General features: G+C 46.8%; 2 protein-coding genes across 3 annotated transcripts in view; one reads left to right on the top strand and one right to left on the bottom strand.

Annotated features, from left to right (window-relative positions):
• Positions 1 to 1,111: 1,111 nt before the first annotated feature.
• On the top strand, positions 1,112 to 3,778 carry INSL3 (insulin like 3). Of its 2 annotated transcripts, none has more exons than XM_007489660.3 (2): positions 1,112 to 1,334; positions 3,325 to 3,778. In XM_007489660.3, the coding sequence occupies exons 1-2, from the start codon at positions 1,163 to 1,165 to the stop codon at positions 3,546 to 3,548; spliced, it is 396 nt and encodes a 131-aa protein (XP_007489722.1). In that variant the 5' UTR covers positions 1,112 to 1,162; the 3' UTR covers positions 3,549 to 3,778. The 2 variants fall into 2 exon arrangements, with proteins under 2 accessions (XP_007489722.1, XP_007489721.1); XM_007489659.3 differs by having other exon boundaries at positions 1,113 to 1,334; positions 3,322 to 3,778.
• Positions 3,779 to 7,993: 4,215 nt separating this feature from the next.
• B3GNT3 (UDP-GlcNAc:betaGal beta-1,3-N-acetylglucosaminyltransferase 3) overlaps positions 7,994 to 22,225 on the bottom strand; it is a 32,610-nt gene continuing 18,378 nt past the window's right edge. Inside the window, exons 2-3 of the mRNA XM_001363881.5 lie at positions 10,579 to 11,320; positions 7,994 to 9,018 (exon numbers count right to left, since the gene is read on the bottom strand). Of these exons, the coding sequence (XP_001363918.3) occupies positions 8,458 to 9,018; positions 10,579 to 11,190 (1,173 nt within the window). The 5' untranslated portion in view covers positions 11,191 to 11,320 and the 3' untranslated portion in view covers positions 7,994 to 8,457. The remainder of the gene's footprint in view (positions 9,019 to 10,578; positions 11,321 to 22,225) is intronic.

Below are 22,225 nucleotides of genomic sequence, written 5' to 3'. Positions count from 1 at the left end.
CTCCTCACTTCCTCTTGGCTCCCGTCCAATCAATGGGCAAGTCCACAGACACTCCCTTCTCTCCTCTGACACTATCTCCACCTGAACCATCATCTCACACCTGGGCAACTTCCAGAAGCTATTGGCTGGTCTCCCTGCCTTAAATGTCTTTCCATCCCATCCTTAATAACAATAATAATAATAACCACCAGCATTTGCATAGCTCTTCTAGGTTGGCAAAGTGCATTATAGATATCTTGTTTGACTCTCACAATGATTCTATGAGGTAGGTGCTATTATTAGCCATATTTCACAGATGGAGAAACTGAGGCAGACAAAGACTTAAGTGACTTGCCAAGGGTCATTTAGCTAGTGAGTGTCTGAGGTCAGATTTTTACTCAAGTTTTCCCAGTTCCAGAGCCAGCCCCCATTCCATCCTCTCCTTAGCTATCAAATTGGTCTTCCTAAAATACAGGTCTGAGGGGCAGCCGGGTGGCTCAGTGGATGGAGAGCCAGGCCTAGAGATGGGAGGTTCTGGGTTCAAATGTGGCCTCAGACACTTCCTGGCTGTGTGACCCTGGGCAAGTCACTTGACCCCCATTGCCTAGCCCTGACCACTCTTCTGCCTTGGAGCCAATACTTGGCATCGATTCTAAGATAGAAGGCAGGGGGGGCAAAAATAAATTAATAAGGAGCAGGAGTGGGGTTCTATACATTTGAACTCAGATCTTCCTGACTCCATCCCCTGCACCACTAAATGAATGTTTAAAACTGAAAAAGTGGACTGTGCCACCAAGGCAGGTGGCGGCTTCTTCATCCCTGGAGAGCTTCAGGCAGGGGTGGGCGAGCACTTGTTGGGGGCATTCAGACACCCTCTGAGGCCCCGGGCTGCGCTCCAGCCTCCCCCTCCCTCTCCCCGTGGCCTTCTGGCCTCTCCCCCAGAATGTCTGGGCCACATCCCGTATCTCCCTTCTCTCTGGCCTCTCCAAGCCCACAGCCACACCGGCCTTCTCCTTGGCCCCTCCGGTGCTCCCTGTTCCTCCTTCCCAGGCACGGACTCCAATCAGAGCTGGGGAGATGCCCCCGGGGACCCTGCAGCTGCAGGAGGGAGCCTGGGGGAGGCCTATAAGAGCAGAGGGCTCCCTCCTGCAGCCGTCAGCCTCTTCAGCGCCCTGCCCAGGCCATGTCCCACCTGCTGCCCCTGCTCCTGCTCCTGCTCGTGCCAGCCGGGGGCTGCTGGAGGGAGGAACCCCAGAAACTCTGTGCCCACCGCTTCATCCGGGCCCTCGTCCAGGTCTGTGGCGGCCCCCGATGGAGCCCCCCGGAGGGCCGGCAGGACAGCGCCAGGGATGACCGTAAGTCCTGGGGCCGTAGATTTCGACTGGGAAGGGGACCCTCGACCGCTTTTTGTAGGTTCCAGCCTCCTCTGGGGGGCATTGAAGGGCATTTGTGGAAATAAAGATGTCATTCTCCCCCACCCCCCCCATCCTCCTGGAACCTGGCCAGCTCTGCGAACCCCAAAATAAGGAGGCTCGAAATAATCCCCCGGGGAAACGGAGGCTTTAAAAAGAAGGGAAACAATCTGCCTCAAGTTACCAGGGTTGTCGCAGGTCTGAGATTCGAACCCAGGTCTTCAGACTCCAAATCCAAGATGCTTTCCAGGAAACCAGGCAAGGTGGGGCCCTCCATTATCTCTGAGCCAACACTTTGTCCCCAGAAAAGGGCAAAAAGGTGGTGGGTGTGCTTAGAGGAATTGTGGGGAGGGGGTGATGGCAGAGGGGGATCCTGGTCTCCATCATAGGACTATTGACGGTGATCCTGGGGCAGCTAGATGGCAGAATGGCTATAGAGCACCAGGCCTGCAGATGTCCTGGGTTCAAATCTAGCTTCAGACCTTTCCTAGTTGTGTGACCCTAGTGAAGTCACTTAACTCCAGTTGTTGAGTCCTTACTCCTCTTTGCCTTAGAACTAATACTTCTATCAATTCCAAGATAGAACGGAAAGGTTAAAAAAAAAAAGTCTTAAAAACATTGATTCTGGGGCAGCACAATGGATAGAGCACAAGTCTGGAATCGGGAAGACCTGGGTTCAAATGTGGTTTCAGACACTGTGACCATCAGCAAGTCATTTAACCCATTTGGCCTAGCCCTGCCCTTCTGTCTTAAGGGTTGTTATAAAGATTTCAATAAAAGAAAACAACTCCCCAACCCCCCAAATCAGCACAAGGATAAGCAGCGCCCAATTGTGTGCCCTCTCAGGGAGGGGAAGATCATTCAGGACTCAAAATTTGAAAGACTAATTTTACATGTAATTGGGACTAAAGTAAATATTCATTTAAAATTGTATTAAAATTTTTATTTCTTATTATATTAAAATTTATTTATAATTCATATTAAATTTTTAAAATTAAAAAAATTTGATTTAAAATTAATTAAATTAATATTCATTAAAATTAAAAATTAAAAAAAAAACCCACAGGGCTACTAAGCAGGGAGACGAGACGAGCATCGGTGTGGAGGGAGGAAAGGAGTCCAACAATAAGAAATCAACGTAGGACTCTCAAGCGCTTCTATCCATTTTCTCTTTTGAATCTCATCCACAGCTCTGTATAGGAAGTATTCCAGCCTTTATTGACCCCATTAAAGCCAAAGATGTCCATAGAGGCTAGGGGGCAGGGGGGACCCAGAGACCAAACACGGCCCCAGATTTAATAGCCTTGGTGCGTTGGGGGACGGGCTGGAGATCTTGGCCGAAGTCACTCCCGGTGTGATGAGGCAGTTGGTGGCTGTTCCCCTCTGGCGTCCAAGGACAGAGGAAGTCACTCAGCTTGTTTATTTCACTTTTCTTATCTGTAAAATGGGAATAACAGTGGCAGCTCCCTTCTAGGGCCACTGTGAGGACCTAATAGGATATTCGCAATGCCTTTTGCAAACCTTAAGGGGCTCCTTTGATTATATGGACAACAAGAGTTTAGAGGGGCCCTCGTGTCACCTACGCCAACCCCTCCCTTTTGTAGAGAAGACGGGGGCCCCCAGAGGGGACTGGCTGGTTTGTCTAAGCTCCTAAGAGTAGCATCAAGGCAGGATTTGACCCCAGAACCTGTGTTCTTTTCTGCTCTGTCACCCGGAAAGGCTAAGCGATTTCCAATTATAATTGGTCTGTGAAAAAACCGATAACACAGGCATGAGCAGTGACAATGATATGATAAATGTGGTTGTCAGGCTGGTGGCCGCACAGCTGGAAGATATCTATCCGAAGCATCCGTGGGCTCCCGGGGGGTAAGGAAGACACAGGGCTGGTTCTGTCTAGTGCCTTCTCCCCACCTTTCTCCCCCTCCCACAGAAGAAATACTCCAGTGGCTCCAGAACAGAGCCTTCCGGGGACTGGCGCCGGACGGGAGCATGGACGAGAACCTGGATGAGGGGCTGGCCGTGGGTGCCGGGGAACCGGAGTCTCCCTCGGGCATCCGCAGGGCTCCACGTTGGCGAAGAGCCAACAGCAGCCCAGCCCAGCACTGCTGCATCAATGGCTGCACCAAACAGGACCTGCTGGCCTTCTGCCCCCATTAACCCCGAGGGAGGCCCCCCGACTCCTCCAGTGCCTCCCTAGAAGGTCAAGGGAATAGAGCACGGCTCTGGCCTGATCTGGGGAATGGTACTGGGCACTCCAGGCTGGCCTCGCTCAGGCACAGTCACAGGAGGAGAGAAAGAAAACCAAGAGGTCCTTCGCTCCACTGACCCCCGGCCCCAATGATGTGACTTCACTTGTGATTGCCCCAGTAAAAAGCCCTGAGACACTGGCAGAGGCTTCTGTGTGTCTGTGGGGTGTCAGGGGGCTTGGGGGGGCAGACCCTGGCCAAGATCACCCCTGGCCGTTCCCTGCTGGAGTCCAAGGATGAGAACCTTTAAAATGGGGTCCTTCTGATCAAGCTTGAGGGGATGGAATGACCCCCAGTTTGCAGATGGGAAAAATGCTCCTTTTTACTGGTAAAATGTGGGGCTGGATGCTACATCCTTTAAGAAATCTTCTAGCTCTCAATCCTGCCATCTTAAGATGTTCATCCTCTACCCCAACCCCAGAGTCCCCTAGGGCAGCTAGGTACAGCTAGAGTGCCAGAGCCTAGAGGCAAGAAGACTTGGGTTCAAATCTGGCCTTAGATACTTTCAAACTGTGTGACCCTGGGCAAGTCACTTATACCCCCAGTTACCTAGCCCTCACCATCCATACTTAGTATCTATTCTAAGGCAAAAATTAAGGGTTTAAAAAAAATACACACACTCATTCCTTTTCAATCTGTGTGACCCTGGGTAAGTCACTTACCCCCAGTTATCTAGCCCTCACCATCCATACTTAGTATCTATTCTAAGGCAAAAATTAAGGGTTTAAAAAAAATACACACACTCATTCCTTTTCAATCTGTGTGACCCTGGGCAAGTCACTTATACCCCCCAGTTACCTAGCCCTCACCATCCATACTTAGTATCTATTCTAAGGCAAAAATTAAGGGTTTAAAAAAAATACACACACTCATTCCTTTTCAATCTGTGTGACTCTGGGCAAGTCACTTACCCCCAGTTACCTAGCCCTCACCATCCATACTTAGTATCTATTCTAAGGCAAAAATTAAGGGTCTAAAAAAACAAACAAACCAAAAACAAATACACATGCTCATTCCCTGGTATAGTTATCTCAAAAAAAAATTTTTTTTAATGAAGAAAGAACTCGTGTCTCTTTCCCTCCACTGGAGACTCCACAGGGGCACAATGGGGGTGTTACAAAATCCATTTCACTGCATCTTAATCAACATCCCTTGGAATCTCCAAGGAAATGGGTTCTGGGCCACATTCAAAGAGCATGGATGGGGAGAGACCCAGGCACAGAGCTTTCCACAATCATTTCATTGGGGAAGGCATGGAGTAATGGCAGCCCTAACATTGTTCCCACCCCATCCCAGCCCCCAAGTCCCAAGAAGTCGGTAGCTTTCAGTGGAAAGTGCCTGGGCCTTGGTTTACATCCTGGTACCTCATTCTCAGGGCAGCCATCCCCTCAGACCCAAACTGTTTTCTCCATCTCTCAAAATGAGGAGGCTGCGCTCAATCGTGAGCTCCCTGAGGGTAGGGACTGTCTTCTGGCTCCTTTTGAGTCTCTCCTGCTTAACCCAGTGCCCGGCGCATAGTAGGGGCTTAATAAAGGTCCCTTTCACCTCTGACGGTCAGAGATGCCAAGGCACCGAGGGCTCCCTGGCCCCTCCAGCCTCAGCCTCCTCTACTTTCTGCCGGGAGGACGGGGAAGTCAGTCCTCTTGGTCTGGAGAGGAGGGATCAATGATTTCGAGCTGGAAGGACCCATTTCACAAATAAAGGCATTTCTAGACCCAGCACTAAGCCTCGGCAGCAGGATTTTAATCCGGGTCCCCCCACTCTGAAGGCTTTGCTTTCCCCACCATCTCTGCCTCCTCGACGATAGCACTTGCACCAGATGAGCCTAGTTATCTGCTGGGGAGAAGAGTGTTGGACCCACGTTCAAATCTGGCCTCAGACGCTCACGGGTCCCTGGGCCTTTGTTTCCTCATCTGCAAAGGGGAGATCGCAGGAGCACCAACCTCCCAGAGCGGGTGGGAGAAGACTGCCCCCCCCAAGACGCCCAATGAATTCTTGATCCCCGACAGCCCGTTTCCTCTGCCGTAAAAGGAGTTGGATTCGATGGCTTCCCAGGCCTTCTCCACCTTTAGACTTAGGACCCCTTGCCAACTCTATGGGCCCGCCCAGTAAGTGCAAGTGTTAGATAAGATAATATTTCAGGCCCTAAAATTCTAATCATTTTCTTAGATTAAACATTGACACGCGACTCATCCAAGGGCAGGGAAAGCTGATAGAACCCGGCCTTTCCTGGCAGATCTCTCTCCCAACCTTGATTTTTCAACCCATGTCCCATACGGGGCCAACAGCTAATCTTGGCTTAAAAACCCAGGCCCAAGTCTGAAGGGCTTTCATTTTCCATTATGCTTACGCTTTATCCCTTTCTATTCCCTCTGTGTTTCCTTGTTGAAAATGACCCTCCATCTTCCATCCTGGTGCATTCGCCCTGACTGTTTCCCCTTCCTGGAATGCCTTTCCTTCTCACACCTACCTCTTAGATCCTATGGATTTATTTATGTATGTATTCATCCACTCACTCATTCATTCACTCATTCATTCATTCGTTTATATATTTATTTAAAAATTCTTCCCTTCTGTCTTTGAATGGATACGAGGTCTCAGTTCTAAGGTGGAAGAGGGGTGAAGGCTTGGCTCTTGACATTAGGTGACTTGGCCAATGTAAAATTAAAATTAATATACAATAACTCCATAGTTTTTAGGGTAACAGATTCCAATTCCACACCAGTCACACAGCTAGGAAGTGTCTAAGGCCAGATATGAACCAAGGTCCTCCATCCCTGGCTTCTTTTAAGACTGAGCTCAAGGGGGCAGCTGGGTGGCTCAGTGGATAGAGAGCCAGGCCTAGAGACGGGAGGTCCTGAGTTCAAATTTGGCCTCAGACACTTCCCAGTTGTGTGACCCTGGGCAAGTCACTTGATCCCCATTGTCTAGCCCTGATCACTCTTCTGCCTTGGAGCCAATACCCAGTATTGACTCCAAGACAGAAGGTGAGGGTTTAAAAAGAAAAAAAAAGACTGAGGTCAAATCCTACTTTCTGTAAGAGGCTTTTCTCAGCCCATACCTCCCTGTCCTATGTTACCTTTAATCCAGTCTATATCTCTTCTATGTACCTATATATTTATGCCCTCTCCCCTATTAGATTGTAAACTCTGTGAGGGCAGGAACTGGGTTTTTTTTTCCCTTTTCTCTTTGTATCTCCCACACTTAGCACCATATTTAGCATTTAGTAATGTTTGTTGATTGACTTAAGGAGGTGAGGATCTAACTCCTTTTACAGATGAGGAGAGCTGGGCATGGGACAGCCAATGAAGGAAGGAACGAGAATTTATTAAGTGTCTATGATGGGCCACCTTTAAAAGATCATCTCGTATTAGCTTTGTAAGAACTCCTGGAGATTGGCACTATTGTTATCCCCATTTTGGAGACATGGAAACAAGGATAGAGTGAAGACTTCCTAGAGATTCAGGTTAGGGAAGAGAGGAAAGAGGCATCTCACATCCGTCTCCACTCTTGACTCCAGAACAGGAGAGGGGGAAAAAACAACAACATGTCCCCCTTTATTATGGGGGAAGAAACTACAGGCCCTGCAGAGCTTGCCTTGTGCATTTCCCTTCTTTCCTCAGACCTTCAGCCTTCACCGGTAAGACACAGAGATTAGTCCTGATCTCATCTCTAAAGAGAGCAACTACATGCAGCCTTTTGGGGGACATAGGCAGCACAATGGCTAGAGTGCTGGACCTACAGTCAGGAAGTCCAGGGTTCAAATCTAGCCTCAGACACTAGCTGCGTGACCCTGGGTAAGCCACCTAACTGCTAACTGCCTTGGTTTCCTCAATTGTAAAATGTGGATAATAGTATTTACTTCCCAAAGTTCTTGGGAGGATCACATGAGATATAATTGCAAAGGGCTTAAAGGTAAAGTGCTTGGTACATAGTATGTGCTTAATAAATTTGTTTGTTTCCTTCCTTCCTTCCTTCCTTCCTTCCTTCCTTCCTTCCTTCTTTCCTTCCTTCCTCCCTCCCTTCCTCCCTTCCTTCCTCCCTTCCTTCCTCTCTCCATTCCTCCCTCCCTCCCTTCCTTCCTCCCTCCCTTCCTCCCTTCCTTCCTCCCTCCCTTCCTCCCTTCCTTCCTCCCTCCCTCCCTTCCCTCCTTTCCTTCCTTCCTCCCTCCCTTCCTTCCTTCCTCCCTCCCTCCCTTCCCTCCTTTCCTTCCTTCCTTCCTTCCTTCCTTCCTTCCTTCCTTCCTTCCTTCCTTCCTTCCTTCCTTCCTTCCTTCCTTCCTTCCTTCCTTCCTTCCTTCCTTTCTCCCTCCCTCCCTTCATTCCTCCCTTCCTTCCTTCCTTCCTCCCTCCCTCCCTTCCTTGGATAAAGCATGCAGCAAAACCACTTCCCTCCTTCAGGTCAGTAATCTTAGCCTCTTCTTCTCTTCCTCAAACTGTGGCCTTGTGCCCTGGTTCTAGCTGTCATCTCACCTAATCCTCACAGCAGCCTAAAGAACTGGAAAAAAAAAAAGAGCAGGAACTCCTGCCCATTTCACAGATTGAGAAAATTGAGGTAGAACATAGAGAAGGAATTCACCCAAGATTCATCCCTGTTGGGGGTGCCACAGAGACTCGCAAGATGTGTTCCTCACAACAAGCCCGTGAGATAGGTAGTGTTTGGTGTTCTCCCTACTTTACAAGGGAAGACCCTAAGGTTCATAGTGGGGGAAATGATTTGGCTAAAGTCACCTAGTTAGTGTCCGTTAGAAGCTATGAGTTCTGGCTTCTGTTCTTCCTGGTATCATGTGCTGTCGGTCTCTTTGGGGTGCTCTCACCCAGTCAGTCCCCTGGGTAACGCAGTGCTTTTTTGCCACATTCTAGTCCTGGTTGCTTGAGGGCGTCCCACATGAGAAGTATCTCATAGGGCAAGAAGCGATGGACCAAGAGCAGTTCCTTGTAAAAGCAGGGGTCGAAGGACCCTAAGCGGGGCGATGGGGAATGGACACCCACCACCCTGATGCCCGAATGGATGGCCGGTGCCAACCCTGCGTGCTCCAGACACATGCCCATGTAGACGTCGTCGATGGGGATGAGGGGTATCAGGTGGGAGGCACGCCGGATGGCCCGGGTGGTGAACCGAGACATCAGGAAGCCGCCCCCCGCACAATAGGGCGGGTACCTATTTTCCTTCACCACCAGCTCTGGGACGTAGTACTTGCTCCAGGGCACACGGATGGGCCCCACGTGGCTGATGACATAGCCTGAAAACAGGTGAGCGTCCGGGTCCTGACCCTGCAGGTACACCACCATGTTGTCTGTGTGGGCAAAGACATCGTCGTCGCCATTGAAGATGAAGGAGGCGTCGGGGCAGTAGACAGCCTGCCACTCTAGGAACAGCACCTGGCAGAGAGGAAGGAGCGCACGACGTGAGATGCTGAACCTGCCCTGCTCAGTGTCTCTGATGCTCTCCGTGGTCCAGGAGGCATTTCCTTAAATTTCTTAACTTGTTGGAAATGTCCGCAAATAAATAAATAAGTAAATATAGGAGAGGTGCAAACTAGAAACAGGGAGAATTTGGAGGGAGGGGACCCTGGGAAAGACCTCTTAAACAAACTGGCACTTGAACTGAGCTTCTGATGTCCTGTGCCCCAATTCTGCCCTAATGTCCCTCAAGCTCGGAAACCCTGGGCTCAAGAGTTCCTGTCAGCTTAGACACCCTGGACTCAAAGGTCTCTATTGGCTCTGACACCCTAAGATCTCATGATCCTACAAATTTAATATTTAACATTTTATTTTATTTTTTTTAAAGCCTCATCTTCCATCTTGGAATTAATACTGTATATTGGTTCCAAGGCAGAAGAGAGGTAAGGGTTAGGTAATGGGGGTCAAGCGACTTGCCCAAGGTCACACAGATAGGGAGTATCTGAGGCCAGATTTGAACCCAGGACCTCCCATCTCTAGGCCTGGCTCTCCATCCACTGAGCGACCCAGCTGCCCTCAATATTTAACATTTTATTATTATTTTTTTAAACCCTTACCTTCTGTCTTGGAGTCAATACTATGTATTGGCTCCAAGGCAGAAGAGTGGTAAGGGCTAGGCAATGGGGGTCAAGTGACTTGCCCAGGGTCACACAGCTGGGAAGTGTCTGAGGCCAGATTTGAACTTAGGACCTCCCATCTCTAGGCCTGGCCCTCCATCCACTGAGCTACCCAGCCACCCCCAATATTTAACATTTTAGAAAGGTCTCTCCAGTATCAAGACTCACCAAAGCTCTACTCATAGAATACCAAACTGAAACCCAGTGTGAGAAATACTGCCCTGGCCCACCGTTCTTTATTTCAGAGGGGACACTAAAGACCAGAAGGACAGCCCTTGCCCAAGATCACCCAGGGGCAAATTGGAGACAGGTGGAATAAGGACTGCAACCCAGGCCTCCTGATAACTTCCCGTCGGGGTTCTTCCCCTCCTTCACCACACTGCTGAGAAGAGGAGCTAGAGAAGACCAGTGCTAATTGGGGGTGTTGGGGAGAAGTTGGGGAGAGGTTTCAGGGCTGCTTCCAGCTTCTAAACGTTGAGCAGAGGCAGGGGTGGAGTTTGAAACCAGAAAGGAGTGAGATACTGTAAAAATTAAATTAGTCTCTAGTAATAAAAGTATTATATTTTATGAGGTTTATGAAAGATTATTAGAAATCAAGGATACAAAATAATAAACCACGGGCCTAGAGCCCATTCACATTTTACTCGCTACATCTTGCAATGTCTGAGTAGAGGAAGAGAGAGGTTCTTGGGAGGCAGAGAGTCCGTTAAATACTAAATTGTGATCTCACCCAGGTGGAGACTCAGGTGAGATTATAGGGAATTCTGGGAAGTACCAAGGACTTCTGGGGATTGAAGTCTGGGATTCAAACCTCCATTTTTACAGTGCCTTGTCATCTCCCATCCCTGGGTGTGACACTCACCTGCTTCAGCGTCAGATTGAAAAACGAGTCCTGGAAATCCCACTGGAGAATATCGCCATAGGTCTGGGCCTCCATGGCCAGGAGCCGATTCACTTTCTGGGCCTCCAGGACATCAGACTCAGTGCCTACCAAGAAGAGCCGGCGAATGGCGGCTCCATGGACCTCCCGCTCCTGTCCCCACGTCTGACGGAGGATTTCCCGCCTCTCGTAGTTCTTGGGCGATGACTTGATAGCCAGGAGGAGGAAGACTGGGGCTGGAGTCCCGAGGGACTGCCGTAGACACTTGTTTGGGGGAGGGCTCTGAAGGATGCGGAAATCTCTGCAGTGTTTGTAAAGGAGGAAGTTCTGGATATGCTTGGGCTGAGATGAGAAGCCAGACACTTTGATCACAGAGGTGTTGGTAAAGCAGGGTGCCAGAGGACGTTCAGACACGGTTGGGAGCTGGGGCTCCGGAACCCTTTGCTGCTGGGGCTCAGGGGAGGTCTGTGCTTTCCAATAGGTCAGGAAGGACTCCGTGGAATCTCCGTTATGGGAGAGGAGAAATAAGACCCCACCCGCTAAGCCAAGGATGAGCAGTACCTGGATGCATCCTTTCTTCGGTCCTCGAATCATTTCCTGGGATGCAAAGGGGAGGAGGGCAGGTCCAGTAAGAGAAAAACTTAAGCTTGGGAGAGTAATGTTGATCCTAAACTTAGGTGTGGCCTTGGGCAAGTTACTTCCCTCTGGGTCTTGGTTTCTGCATCTGTAAAATGAGGTTGGATAAAAAAAAAATGTTCATTTCAAATCTAACATTCTGTGTTCCAAAGACATTCCAATTCTGATACCCTCCTGTTCTAGAGGTCTTCCCAGCCCTGACATCCTCTGTTCTAAGCTCCCTCCCAGCTCTGACATTCTCTGTCCTAAGGTCTCTCCCAGCTCTGACATTCTCTGTTCTAAGGGCTCTCCCAGCTCTGACATTCCCTGTCCTAAGGTCTCTCCCAGCTCTGACAGTCTCTGTTCTAAGGTCTCTCCCAGCTCTGACATTCTCTGTTCTAAGGTCTCTCCCAGCTCTGACATTCCCTGTCCTAAGGTCTCTCCAAGCTCTGACATTCTCTGTTCTAAGGTCTCTCCCAGCTCTGACACTCTGTTCTAAGGGTCCTCCCAGATCTGACATTCTCTGTTCTAAGCTCCCTCCCAGCTCTGACATTCCCTGTCCTAAGGTCTCTCCCAGCTCTGACATTCTCTATTCTAAGGACTCTTCCAGCTCTGACTTTCTCTGTTCTTAGGTCTCTCCCAGCTCTGACATTCTCTGTTCTAAGGGTTCTCCCAGCTCTGACATTCTCTGTCCTAAGGACTCTCCCAGCTCTGACATTCTCTGTTCTAAGGGTCTGTACATTCTGTATTCTAAGGACCCTCCCAGCCCTAACATTCTGTGTTCCAAGGACCCTCCCAGATCTGACATTCTGGGATCTAAAAACCTTCCTAAAACTAATATTCTGGGCCCTGGGGACCTTCCCAGCTTTCAAATTCTTTGGTCTAAATAAGAGTCCTCTTGAGCTCTATTTATTTGAAATTGGGGAAAATTTGAAGTAATGTAAAAAGGTATCAATTAAAAAAAAGAGCTAATTTCTCTATATAGTTTCCCCCTTTGCCTCTAGTTCTATTCTCTGGGATCAACGAGAATAAATTAGTTACATATATTTTTGATGGTCCTTTAGATTTTTTCAATTCAATTTTATTATCCAATCCAAATTCTCTCCCTTTCACCACCTTCCATAGTCACTGAGAAGGCAGGAAAACAAAACCCATTATAAATATGTATAATCATACAAAACAAATTCCAATAGTAAGAAAGAGAAAGGGAGAAAGAGAGAAAGAAAGAAAGAAAGGAAGGGAGTGAGGAAAAAGAAAAGGAAGGAGGAGGAGAAGAATGAAGAAAGAAGGAGGAGGAGGAAGAGGAAGAGGAGGAGAAGGAGGAGGAGGAGGAAGAGGAGATGGAGGAGGAGGAAAAGGAGATGGAGGAGGAGGAAGAGGAGGAGGAGGAGAAAGAAGAGGAGGAGGAAGGGGAGGAGGAGGAGAAGTAGTACTGTACCGATTGGAGTTTCTAAGTCTTCCAAGATTGATTGTCTTTCTCTACAACTTTACAAATAAGAATAAATTTAATAATACTATTTTTTATAATATTCTTTAATCTGTTCTCTTGGTTGCTTTCAGATCTTTGAAAACATCTGGGTTTGCAGTCAGATGATCTGAGATGCAGTCCCAGCTCAGTCCCTTGGTATCTCTGGACCTCGGGTTCTTCATCTTGTAAAATAAAGATGTTGAAGCAGGTAGAACAGCACTCCCATGATTCTCCCTCCTTCCCTTCCTCAGTCCTCTCTTCTGCAAGGATAAGCATTCTCAGTTCCTTCCAGCAAGCCTCCTGCCACATAGGTGGTCTTCAGCGATCTCACCACTCCGGTTGCCCTTCCTCTGTCCCTGGTCTTCTTTGCTGCTGTTCCTCTGGAAATACAGCCTCCAAACAAGCCAGGTTTTCAAGTATTTCTGCCCCAGGTGGAATGCAGCAGGCTAGCTTTCTTCCCTCATTCCCTTTGCTCAGCCTGGTTATGTGAGCTTTATGGGGTCAGGGGTGAGATCTCCCCAGCTCATGGGCCAACACCCCACATGTTCTTTATGACGCTAATTTCTGGTTTCCTCAGGTAACCCCCATCTTGGATTTGCATGTCTGGCTCTCTGACCACAACTGCTCAGTTCAGTCTAAATGGAGAAGCCATTCCCGGCATGGCCCTCTGGGGCAGTTGACTTAGGAGGGAAGTAGTAGGAACCCACCCTCCAGGGAGGAAGCAAGACCGCCATCAGACGCCTGCAGCCAGGGTCCATTCTTCCCCTCCTAGTCATAGCTTTGGCCACCATCGCTGGCCTGCATACACTTCCAGGCTTCTGCATGCTGTCCTCCCTTGCGTTCATGTGTTCCTGCTGTGTTCACCGGCTCATGCATCTCCCTAGCCGGAGCACAGAGGACCGATCCTTTCCGGATTCTATCTGTCCCACTTCTCTACCACACCCATCCAGGGTGCAATGCATGCTTCTGGACTTGATTAAATGTTTCCTGTAGTCATTTCAAATATGCTCAACAGCTCTTCCCACCCATGAAGATGAATCCTTTCTGGTCTTAAAAGATTTGCTTAGGCTCAGAGAAGTGAGCTGACTAGTCATCCTATTTACTAGTTTTCAGGTGTGTCTGGGTCTCTGTGACCCCATTTGGGATTCCTTTGTCAGAGATACTGGAGAGGTTTACCATTTCCTTCTCCAGCTCATTTTACAGATGAGGAAACTGAGGCAAATAGCATAAAGACCTACTATGGATAGAGAAGACTTGGGTTCAAATCTGGCCTCAGACACTTCCCAGCTGTGTGTCCCTGGGCAAGTCACTTGACCCCCCCTTGCCTAGCCCTTACCACTCTTCTGCCTTAGAACCAATACACAGTATTGAAAGAAAGAAAAAAAAAGACTTGTCCACTGAGGCCAAATTTGAATTCAGGGCTTCTTGACTCAAGGCCCAGCATGCTATTCACTCTATCCACCTCTCTGCCCTTGCTGAAGTCCACAAGAAATTTGGATTTTTCTTTGATGTTTTCCACAATGATGGTAAAGGCCAAGTCAATCCAATAAGTTGCTAAGCATTTATGAAGCTTCTATAAGTGTCAAACACTGCGCTAATCACTGAGGATACCAAGAAAGACAAAAAGGGGCAGCTGGTGGTACAATGGTTAGAGTGCCAGGTCTGGAGTGGAGAGGATCTGGATTCAAATCTAGCTTTAGATACATCCTAGCTGTGTGACCTTGGACAAATCATTTAACCCCTATTGCCTAGTCTTTACTGCTCTTATGTCTTAAGAGTGGTCAATAGGGGGGCAGCTAGATGGCTCAGTGGATTGAGAGTCAAACTTGGAGTTAGGAGGTCCTAGGTTCAAATCTGACCTCAGACACTTCCTAGCTATGTAACCCTGAGCAAATCACTCAACCCCCATTGCCTGGCCCTTACTGCTCTTCTGCCTTGGAACCAATATAGAGCATTGATTCTCAAATGGAAGGTAAGGGTTTAAAAACAAAGTAGATGGAAAAGGGGAGGAAGATTGGAGCAGCCATGTAACACAGTGAATAGAACTCCAGTCCTGGAGCTGGGAGGACCTGGGTTCAAATCTAACCTCAAACACTTTCCAGCTATGTGACCCTGGGCAAGTCACTGCACCTCCATGGCCTAGCCCTTGCCGCTCTTCTGCCTTGGAACCAATACAGAGCATTGATTCTCAGATGGAAGGTGAGGGTTTTGGTTTTTCACAGGTTACTTTTGGAGAAGATAACACGAATACAACTCTAAACAAGTTAGAGGTCAATCAATTGGAGGTAATCAGCAGCCAGAAGCACTATTATTGGGGATTGGGAAAGACTTCTTCCTGAGCTGAGACAACGGGCAGCCAGGTTATCTGGATTCAAAGTCCAGGCTGATTTCCGTTCGGATATGATTAAACAACAATGAAAGAATGGAATACAGAAGACTCAAAGTGGGAGAAATTCCAGCAAAGAGAAATTGCCTGGAGAGACCAGTATGGATGCATGGAAGTAGGAGCTCACTACCCAATTTTGACTTATAAAAGATGCGTACAGAAGATGGAAGTAAGGGGTAGAGAGCGGAGGATGATAGAAAATGTGACTGAGCTCTAGAAGAAAGAGTTGTATTTGGGTGGGCTAACGCTAAAGATAAGTCAAGGTTGGTGAGGAAACTAAGGACAATTTTTAAAAAATTTCATTTAATTAATTCATTAATTTAGAATATTTTTCCTTGGTTACAAGAATCAAGTTCTTTCCCTCCCTTCCTTCCACTCCCCTCCTGTAGCCAATGAGCAATTCCACTGGGTTTTACACGTGTCATTGATCAAGATCTATTTCCATATTGTTGATATTTGCACCAGCATGATCCTTTAGAGTCTCTATCCCCAGTCATATCCCCATCAAACCATGTGATTAAGCAAATGTTTTTCTTCTGTGTTTCTACTCCCACAGTTCTTTCTCTGGATGTGGATAGTGCTCTTTCTCATAAATCCCTCAGAATTGTCCTGGGCCATTGCAATGCTGCTAGACAATTTTTTAAAAATTAAGTAATGTTGAGGGGAAAAGGAAAGAACACAAGATATAACCATGGCCAGGGGAGAAAGCACGATGGTAACTAGCAACAGTGAGTGAGTATAAGACTCTCAAAGATTCATAGAATTTCAGGTTAGAAGATACCACCGTTCTATCCAGTCTAACATATAGCCCCAAATGAACTCCATCTACATGCCAGTAAATGGTCAGCTAGTCTGTCTGTTGAGTAGCACATGAGAGGGTTGGACAAAGCAGACGGTAGGAGAAGCCCAAGACTGATCTTGGACAAAGTATGAGCAGCAGGAGGACAGGAAGGAAATCGATTCAGGAGCAGGGTGCTCCTGGTATAGAGCTGAATCAGCCAAGCACAAAGACAAGATTGGGAAGGGAGATTACAGAAAGTACGGAGATGCAGAAAGAATGAAGGTCACAGGAAGCTGAATAGCTTTGCAAGGGTGAAGACAAAGGGAGGGATCAACTGAAAGGAGGGTGTGAGCCCATAAAGCAATTTCAGAGTTTTGTGTCATTGAAGTTTAACTTGAGGGTGATGGTGAAATCCAGAGCATGAACGGCAGTGGTGACGTGCAGAAGTAAGGAGGCTAGAAGAGCTGGATGCATTGAAGAACTGAGATGTGAGGGTAGTTAAGGGAATAGTGAGAGTGACAGACAGATAGACAGACAGACAGACAGAAGTTAGAGAGAGAGAGACAGACTGATAGATTAGATAGAAAGACAGATAGATAAGATGGACAGAAAGACAGATAGATTAGACAGATAAGATGGGCAGAAAGATAGATGGATAGATGGATAGACAGACAGACAGACAGACAGATAGATAGATAGATAGATAGATGGCTGGATAGATGAATGGACAGATAGATAGATAGATGGACAGATAGATAGATAGATAGATAGATAGATAGATAGATAGATAGATAGATAGGAGTTGGAGTGAAGATTTTTGAGCCAGGTACTAAACTTGAGAAGGAAGAGAAAATCAATTGAATAGTTAACTATCACCTATTTCTGGAATGATGGCTCTCAAATGTCGTGGTCTCAGAACCCCTTTTAGTTTTCTTTCTTTTCTTTTTAAAACCATACCTTCCTTTTTAGAATTGATATTAAGTACAGGTTTCAAGGCAGAATAGCAGTAAGGGGTAGATGATGTGGGTTAAGTGATCACACAGTTTGGAAGCGTCTTGAGGCCATATTTGAGTCCAGGACCTCTTGTCTCCAGGTCTGATTCTATCCACTGAGCCACTTAGCTGTGCTGAAGCCTTTTACTCTTAAAAATTATTGAGAAAGAGCTAGATGGCTCAATGGATTGAGAGCCAGGACTAGAGGCAGGAGGTCCTGGGTTTAAATCTAGCTTCAGATACTTCCTAGCTGTGTGACCCTGGGCAAGTCACTTAATACCCAGTGCCTAGACCTTACTGCTTTTTTCTACCTTGGAACCTATATATAATATTGATTTGAAGATGAAAGGCAAGGTTTTAAAATATATATTGAGGACACCTTCCCTAGCAAAGAGCTTTTTTTCTTTCTTTCTGGGTATATCCATTTTTATTTGCCATATTGGAAATTAAAACATTTTAGTACTATCATAAAAATAACTTTGACTTCATGCACCGCCCCCCAAATGGTCTCAGAGACCCAAGACCACTCTTTGAGAATCATTGTTCTAGAAAAAAGCAATTTCCTCTTTGCCCCTACTTCCTCTCCTCTTTCGCTCCTCCATACTTTGTAAACCAACTGTTGAATATATTGTTACACGTTGAACATGAGCTGCTTCCTCCAGTTACCCATGATCTCTTTCCTGCCAAATCCAATGGCCTTTTCCTTCTTTATGTATATAGAATTTGACATTATTGACTGCTAATATATGTAAAGCTGGGTAGCTAGAACACTGGGCTTGGAGTCAGAAAGGCTCATCTTCCAATCTGGTCTCAGACATTTACTAGCTATGCGATCTGGGGCAAGTCACTTAACTTTGTTTGCCTCAGTTTCCTCATTTGTCAAATGAACTGGAGAAGGAAATGGCAAACTGCTCTAGGATCTTTGCCAAGAAATCCCCAAATGGGGTCAAGAAGAATTGGATATAGCTAAGCAATATTTGTAAAGTGCTTTACAAACCTTTGAGTACCACATAAATGCAGGCTATTATTATTGTTGCTGGTGTTGTTGGTTCCATAGACTCCTTCCTTTCTGGGTTTTCATGCCACTGCTCTTTCTTGGTTATCTATGTGTCTGATGATTCTTTGCTGCATCATCCCTCAAATCTTACTTCTTAATTGTGGGAGAAACCTAAAATTCAGTCTCTCCATCTTTCTCCAGGCTCTCTACTCTTTCCCATGGCGACCTCCTTGGCTCCCATGTGTTCAACTATCATATATCTCTCCGTGGATGACTCCCAGGTAGACCTATCCAGCCCTAGTCTCTCTCCAGGTACACGTCACCAGAATCTTGGGATATAAGGGAGAGTATTCAGGGAGGAGCAGCACCTCTGGTGTGGGGACTTGTCAAGCCCTTTTCAGGGCTGCTCATGCACCTTCAGTGCCCACTTCTCCCCTGGCTCTCACCTGTGGCTTCCAGAAGCTACCGAAGTCATCGAGGTCACAACCTGATAAAAGCCGCCTCAGCAGATGGGCTGAACCAGTCTGAGGGTGACCCAGAAGCCTTAAAACCATTGATGAGTTAGGGAAGTTCCTACAGTATGAGTTCCTTCCCAGTAGAAGGGATGGATGAGAAAAACGTGTTCCAATGGCCATGGAGGTGGTGGAAACGGGCATTAGGGGGTGCGTAAAGCTTGGTCAGACATTGAAAAAGCCAAATTCATCCACTACAACCCAGGCTACCGCCATCATCTTGGTTTTTGCCTTGCCATTGGACTTTTGATGACTCTGATCAGCTCTGTCTCACTTCAATCCGATATATCCTCAAGTCAAAAGACATCCTCAGTGAGACACTCTGGTCTTCTTCAAGGACAAAGAACAACCAACCATCATTTTACTCAAGAATGCTGGCCAAATATCTGATAGACATCTCACATGGACAAGAACTCGTTATCAAGAAAAAGCTAGGTGGCTCAGTGGATAGGACACCAAGACCAGGAATTGGGAAGATGTGAGTTCAAATTTGACCTCAGATTCTTCTAGCTGTATGACCCTGGGAGAGTCACTGAACCCCATTTGCCTAGCCTTTGTCTTTCTCTCTTAGAGTTGTTCCTAAGAAAGTAAGGGTTAAAAAAAAAAGAACATAATCTTTCCCTCCATGGTAGGAGTAGCATCTGTTTTAGATAGTGTGAATTGGTCCTTTAAGGGTTGTGGAAGCCCTTGGCACAGGCACAAAGTCCAGCCTACGGGAGCTGCCGTGAAAGGCTTTACCAGAGAGCCTTCCACACTGAGTGTGGTTAATTGCCATGTAGAATGCCCAAACAGAAGGGATAGTCCCCTTCTGGTGAATCACTGGCTCTTTAACCATAGCAGTTTTATCCCTTCATCTCCTTTCACTAGTAAAAGTTGTTTTTTATTGCATTTTATGTCATGGGCTCCCTTTATTGCATTCTAAGCCTCTCCCAGAATATTTAGCAGTTGACAGAAGTTGTGGGTAATGACTTCATGGCGAAATTTACCTCTTAAAAAATGGACAATGGAAGAACAAGATGTCAAAGGAATAAGTGTCAGGGGGCAGCTGGGTGGTTCAGTGGATAGAGAGCCAGGCCTAGAGATGGGAGATCCTGGGTTCAGATCTGGCCTCAGACACTTCCTAGCTGTGTGACCCTGGGCAAGTCACTTAACCCCCATTGTCTAGCCCTTACTGCTAACACATTTGATATTGATTCTAAGACAGAAAGTAAGGGTTTAAAAAAAACAAACCAAGAGTCTTGAATGATTTGATGGCCAGATACAGTACTATGGCATCCTGTAACCCTTTTTGAGGTATGCTGGGAACCCCCTCAAGAAGGATGAGCTCTCATTCTTCTCATAGGACGAATACAATGAAAAAAAAATTGTTTAACCCTTACCTTTTGTCCTAGGATCAATTCTAAGACAGAAGAGCAGCAAGGGCTAGGCAACTGAGGTTAAATGACTTGCCCAAGGTCACAGGACGTATTTGAGATAAAATTTGAACCCAGGGCCTCCTGACTCCAGGCCTGGCACTCTTTCCACAGTGCTACCTACCTGCCCCTAGTGCAATGGATTCTGAAAGAATCTGGTAGAGAAAATCAAAACAGAAAAATCAAGTATTCCTAAAAAGCTTTCAGCTTTTCAGAAAAAGGAAAAAAAAAAGCTTTTCAGAAAGCTGATTTACCAACAAAAGGAAAAGGAAGAAAAATTGTTCTTGCATATTAAGCAATTAGTTCCCTAATTAGTTGGAGGCAAAAGACCCTTTTCCTTTAAAACTGTGCCTGGAAGGGGTAGGGGCTGGAGGTGGGCTGGGATATAGTCATTGGATCTGGTAATGATACAGATGGAAAGAGCAAAGATAATTGGGAAGTATGATCTCTGACCCAGAAGTTTCTCTGGAAGATGTGTTAAAGGACCTGCCAAAGCTTGGCTTATAAGGGGAAAGAATAGGGACAGAAGGGATAAGGAGCTTCTGGGATTCCCAGAAACGCTAGGGCTTCCCTAGTTACTCACCTCTAAGATATTACCTCCTCAGGGCTGACTTCTTCCAGAGAGAGAGGCAGAGGCAAGGGATGCAGGAGAGCTCTAAACAGTGGGGCTGCCAGGGACAATTGTATATGGACACATGGGCTTAGAGAGTTTACAGAGGATGGGATCTGGAAACAGCCGGAGCTAAGGATCTCCCTTTGTTCCTTTTCTGATACATCAAATGGAGAATTCTGCCTATGGGAGCTCAGCTTCTTGGATGGAAGAGAAGTTTAGTGAGAGGGCAAGATTTTCAGAAGAGAAAAGTTTGACGAACTAGATTCATTCCCCCCTTCCTCAAATCATTCTCTCTCTCTCTTACACACACACACACACACACACACACACTCTCTCTCTCTCTCTCTCTCTCTCTCTCTCTCTCTCTCTCTCTCTCTCTCTCTCTCTCTCTCTCTCTCGTGCTCTCTCTTTCTCATACACTCGCACACGCACTCCCTCTCTCACATACACTCACAAACTCTTACATACTTTTTCTCTCACATATTTCAAACTCACACTCTTTCACACACTCATTCACACTCTCTCACACTTTCACACACACATTCTGTCACACACTCTCATGCTCTCTTATTCACACCCTCCCTCTCTCACATACACTCTCATACACACTCAAAAACTTTCACACACTTTCACACACTCACATACTTTTTCTTTTTCTCACACACACCATTTCACACTCACAACCTCACACTCTTTCACACACACACTCTCTTTCATGCTCTCATACATATACTCCCTCTCGCACATATTTTCACACACATTCTTTCACATGCTCTCTCACACACACTTTTTATCACACATACACTAACATGCTCTTTCTTAAACACCATATACACGCTCTTCACACTTTTATCACACATTCACACACACATGCACTTTTTCTCACACGCTTGCACACTCACACACACTCTCTCTCATTTGCACAATACTCACAGATACACATTCTCTCCGTATACTCAGTGTACTTCAAATGCTAAGAAAATGTATCTTTCAGGAAGGGGTCCCATCTAAATTGTGCCAGTCTTTAGCTATTCCCAACAGACCATGATAGATTAGTGAGGTTTAAGCTGGATACTGTCCAGGCAAATAGCATTTTTCCACAGAAATCAGTATATGCAAATGATGGGGGAGGGGGAGGTGTCATACCTGCCACCCTGTTAGGCCAGCTGAAGCTAAGGAGAGATAACTCTTTCCCATTAAGGAAATTTAGGTAGACTTTGGATCATGGGGGTTAGAAGATGCCTATCGTTAGTAAAATCCTCTCTAGCTATGTGGTACAGACATAGTAAGGATTTTTCTGCCCCAACAAAATTTAGGATGGCTCGAAAGCCACTGCTTTATCTGGTGACTTCTCTCTCTTATCTTTTCTCCACATCCCCTGGACATTTGGAGTCACCCAGTCACCCAAGTCTTTGTATTCAGATATGAGAAACTATTGGATTGAGTGTCCCTAGTACAGTGTTTAGAGAGGTGGGTGATGTCCTCAGGCCCACGTGGAGAAGGAAAGGGGAGCAGCCCAGCCCTGTGCTAGAGTGCCAGTGGGTGTGCCCACAACGGGATCTCTGAGTGCCCCCTCTGGCATGTGTGCCATAAATGCACCACCACGATCCTAGGGCAAGGACCAAAGTCCCCTAAAGCTTTGGTTGTTCTAAACTGAAGGACCACAGGAGACCTAGGGCTAAATGTCTGAGTCACAGTGGCTTGGGAAGGGAAAGGAAAGAATCACTAAACATTATTTTCTAAGGGGCTATCAAATCTTAGCGACTATGTTATTATTATAGAAGGATCCCTCACCATGTTCATAGGTTTATTACAGTTTCCTTTGGAGTTTGGTCATCAAGGCCACAGGGGAA

The sequence above is a fragment of the Monodelphis domestica genome, chromosome 3, assembly GCF_027887165.1.
Source record: "Monodelphis domestica isolate mMonDom1 chromosome 3, mMonDom1.pri, whole genome shotgun sequence".
NCBI lineage: Eukaryota > Metazoa > Chordata > Mammalia > Didelphimorphia > Didelphidae > Monodelphis > Monodelphis domestica.
Note: the sequence above shows the minus strand (reverse complement) of the source record. Positions and strands in the feature narration are given on the sequence as shown.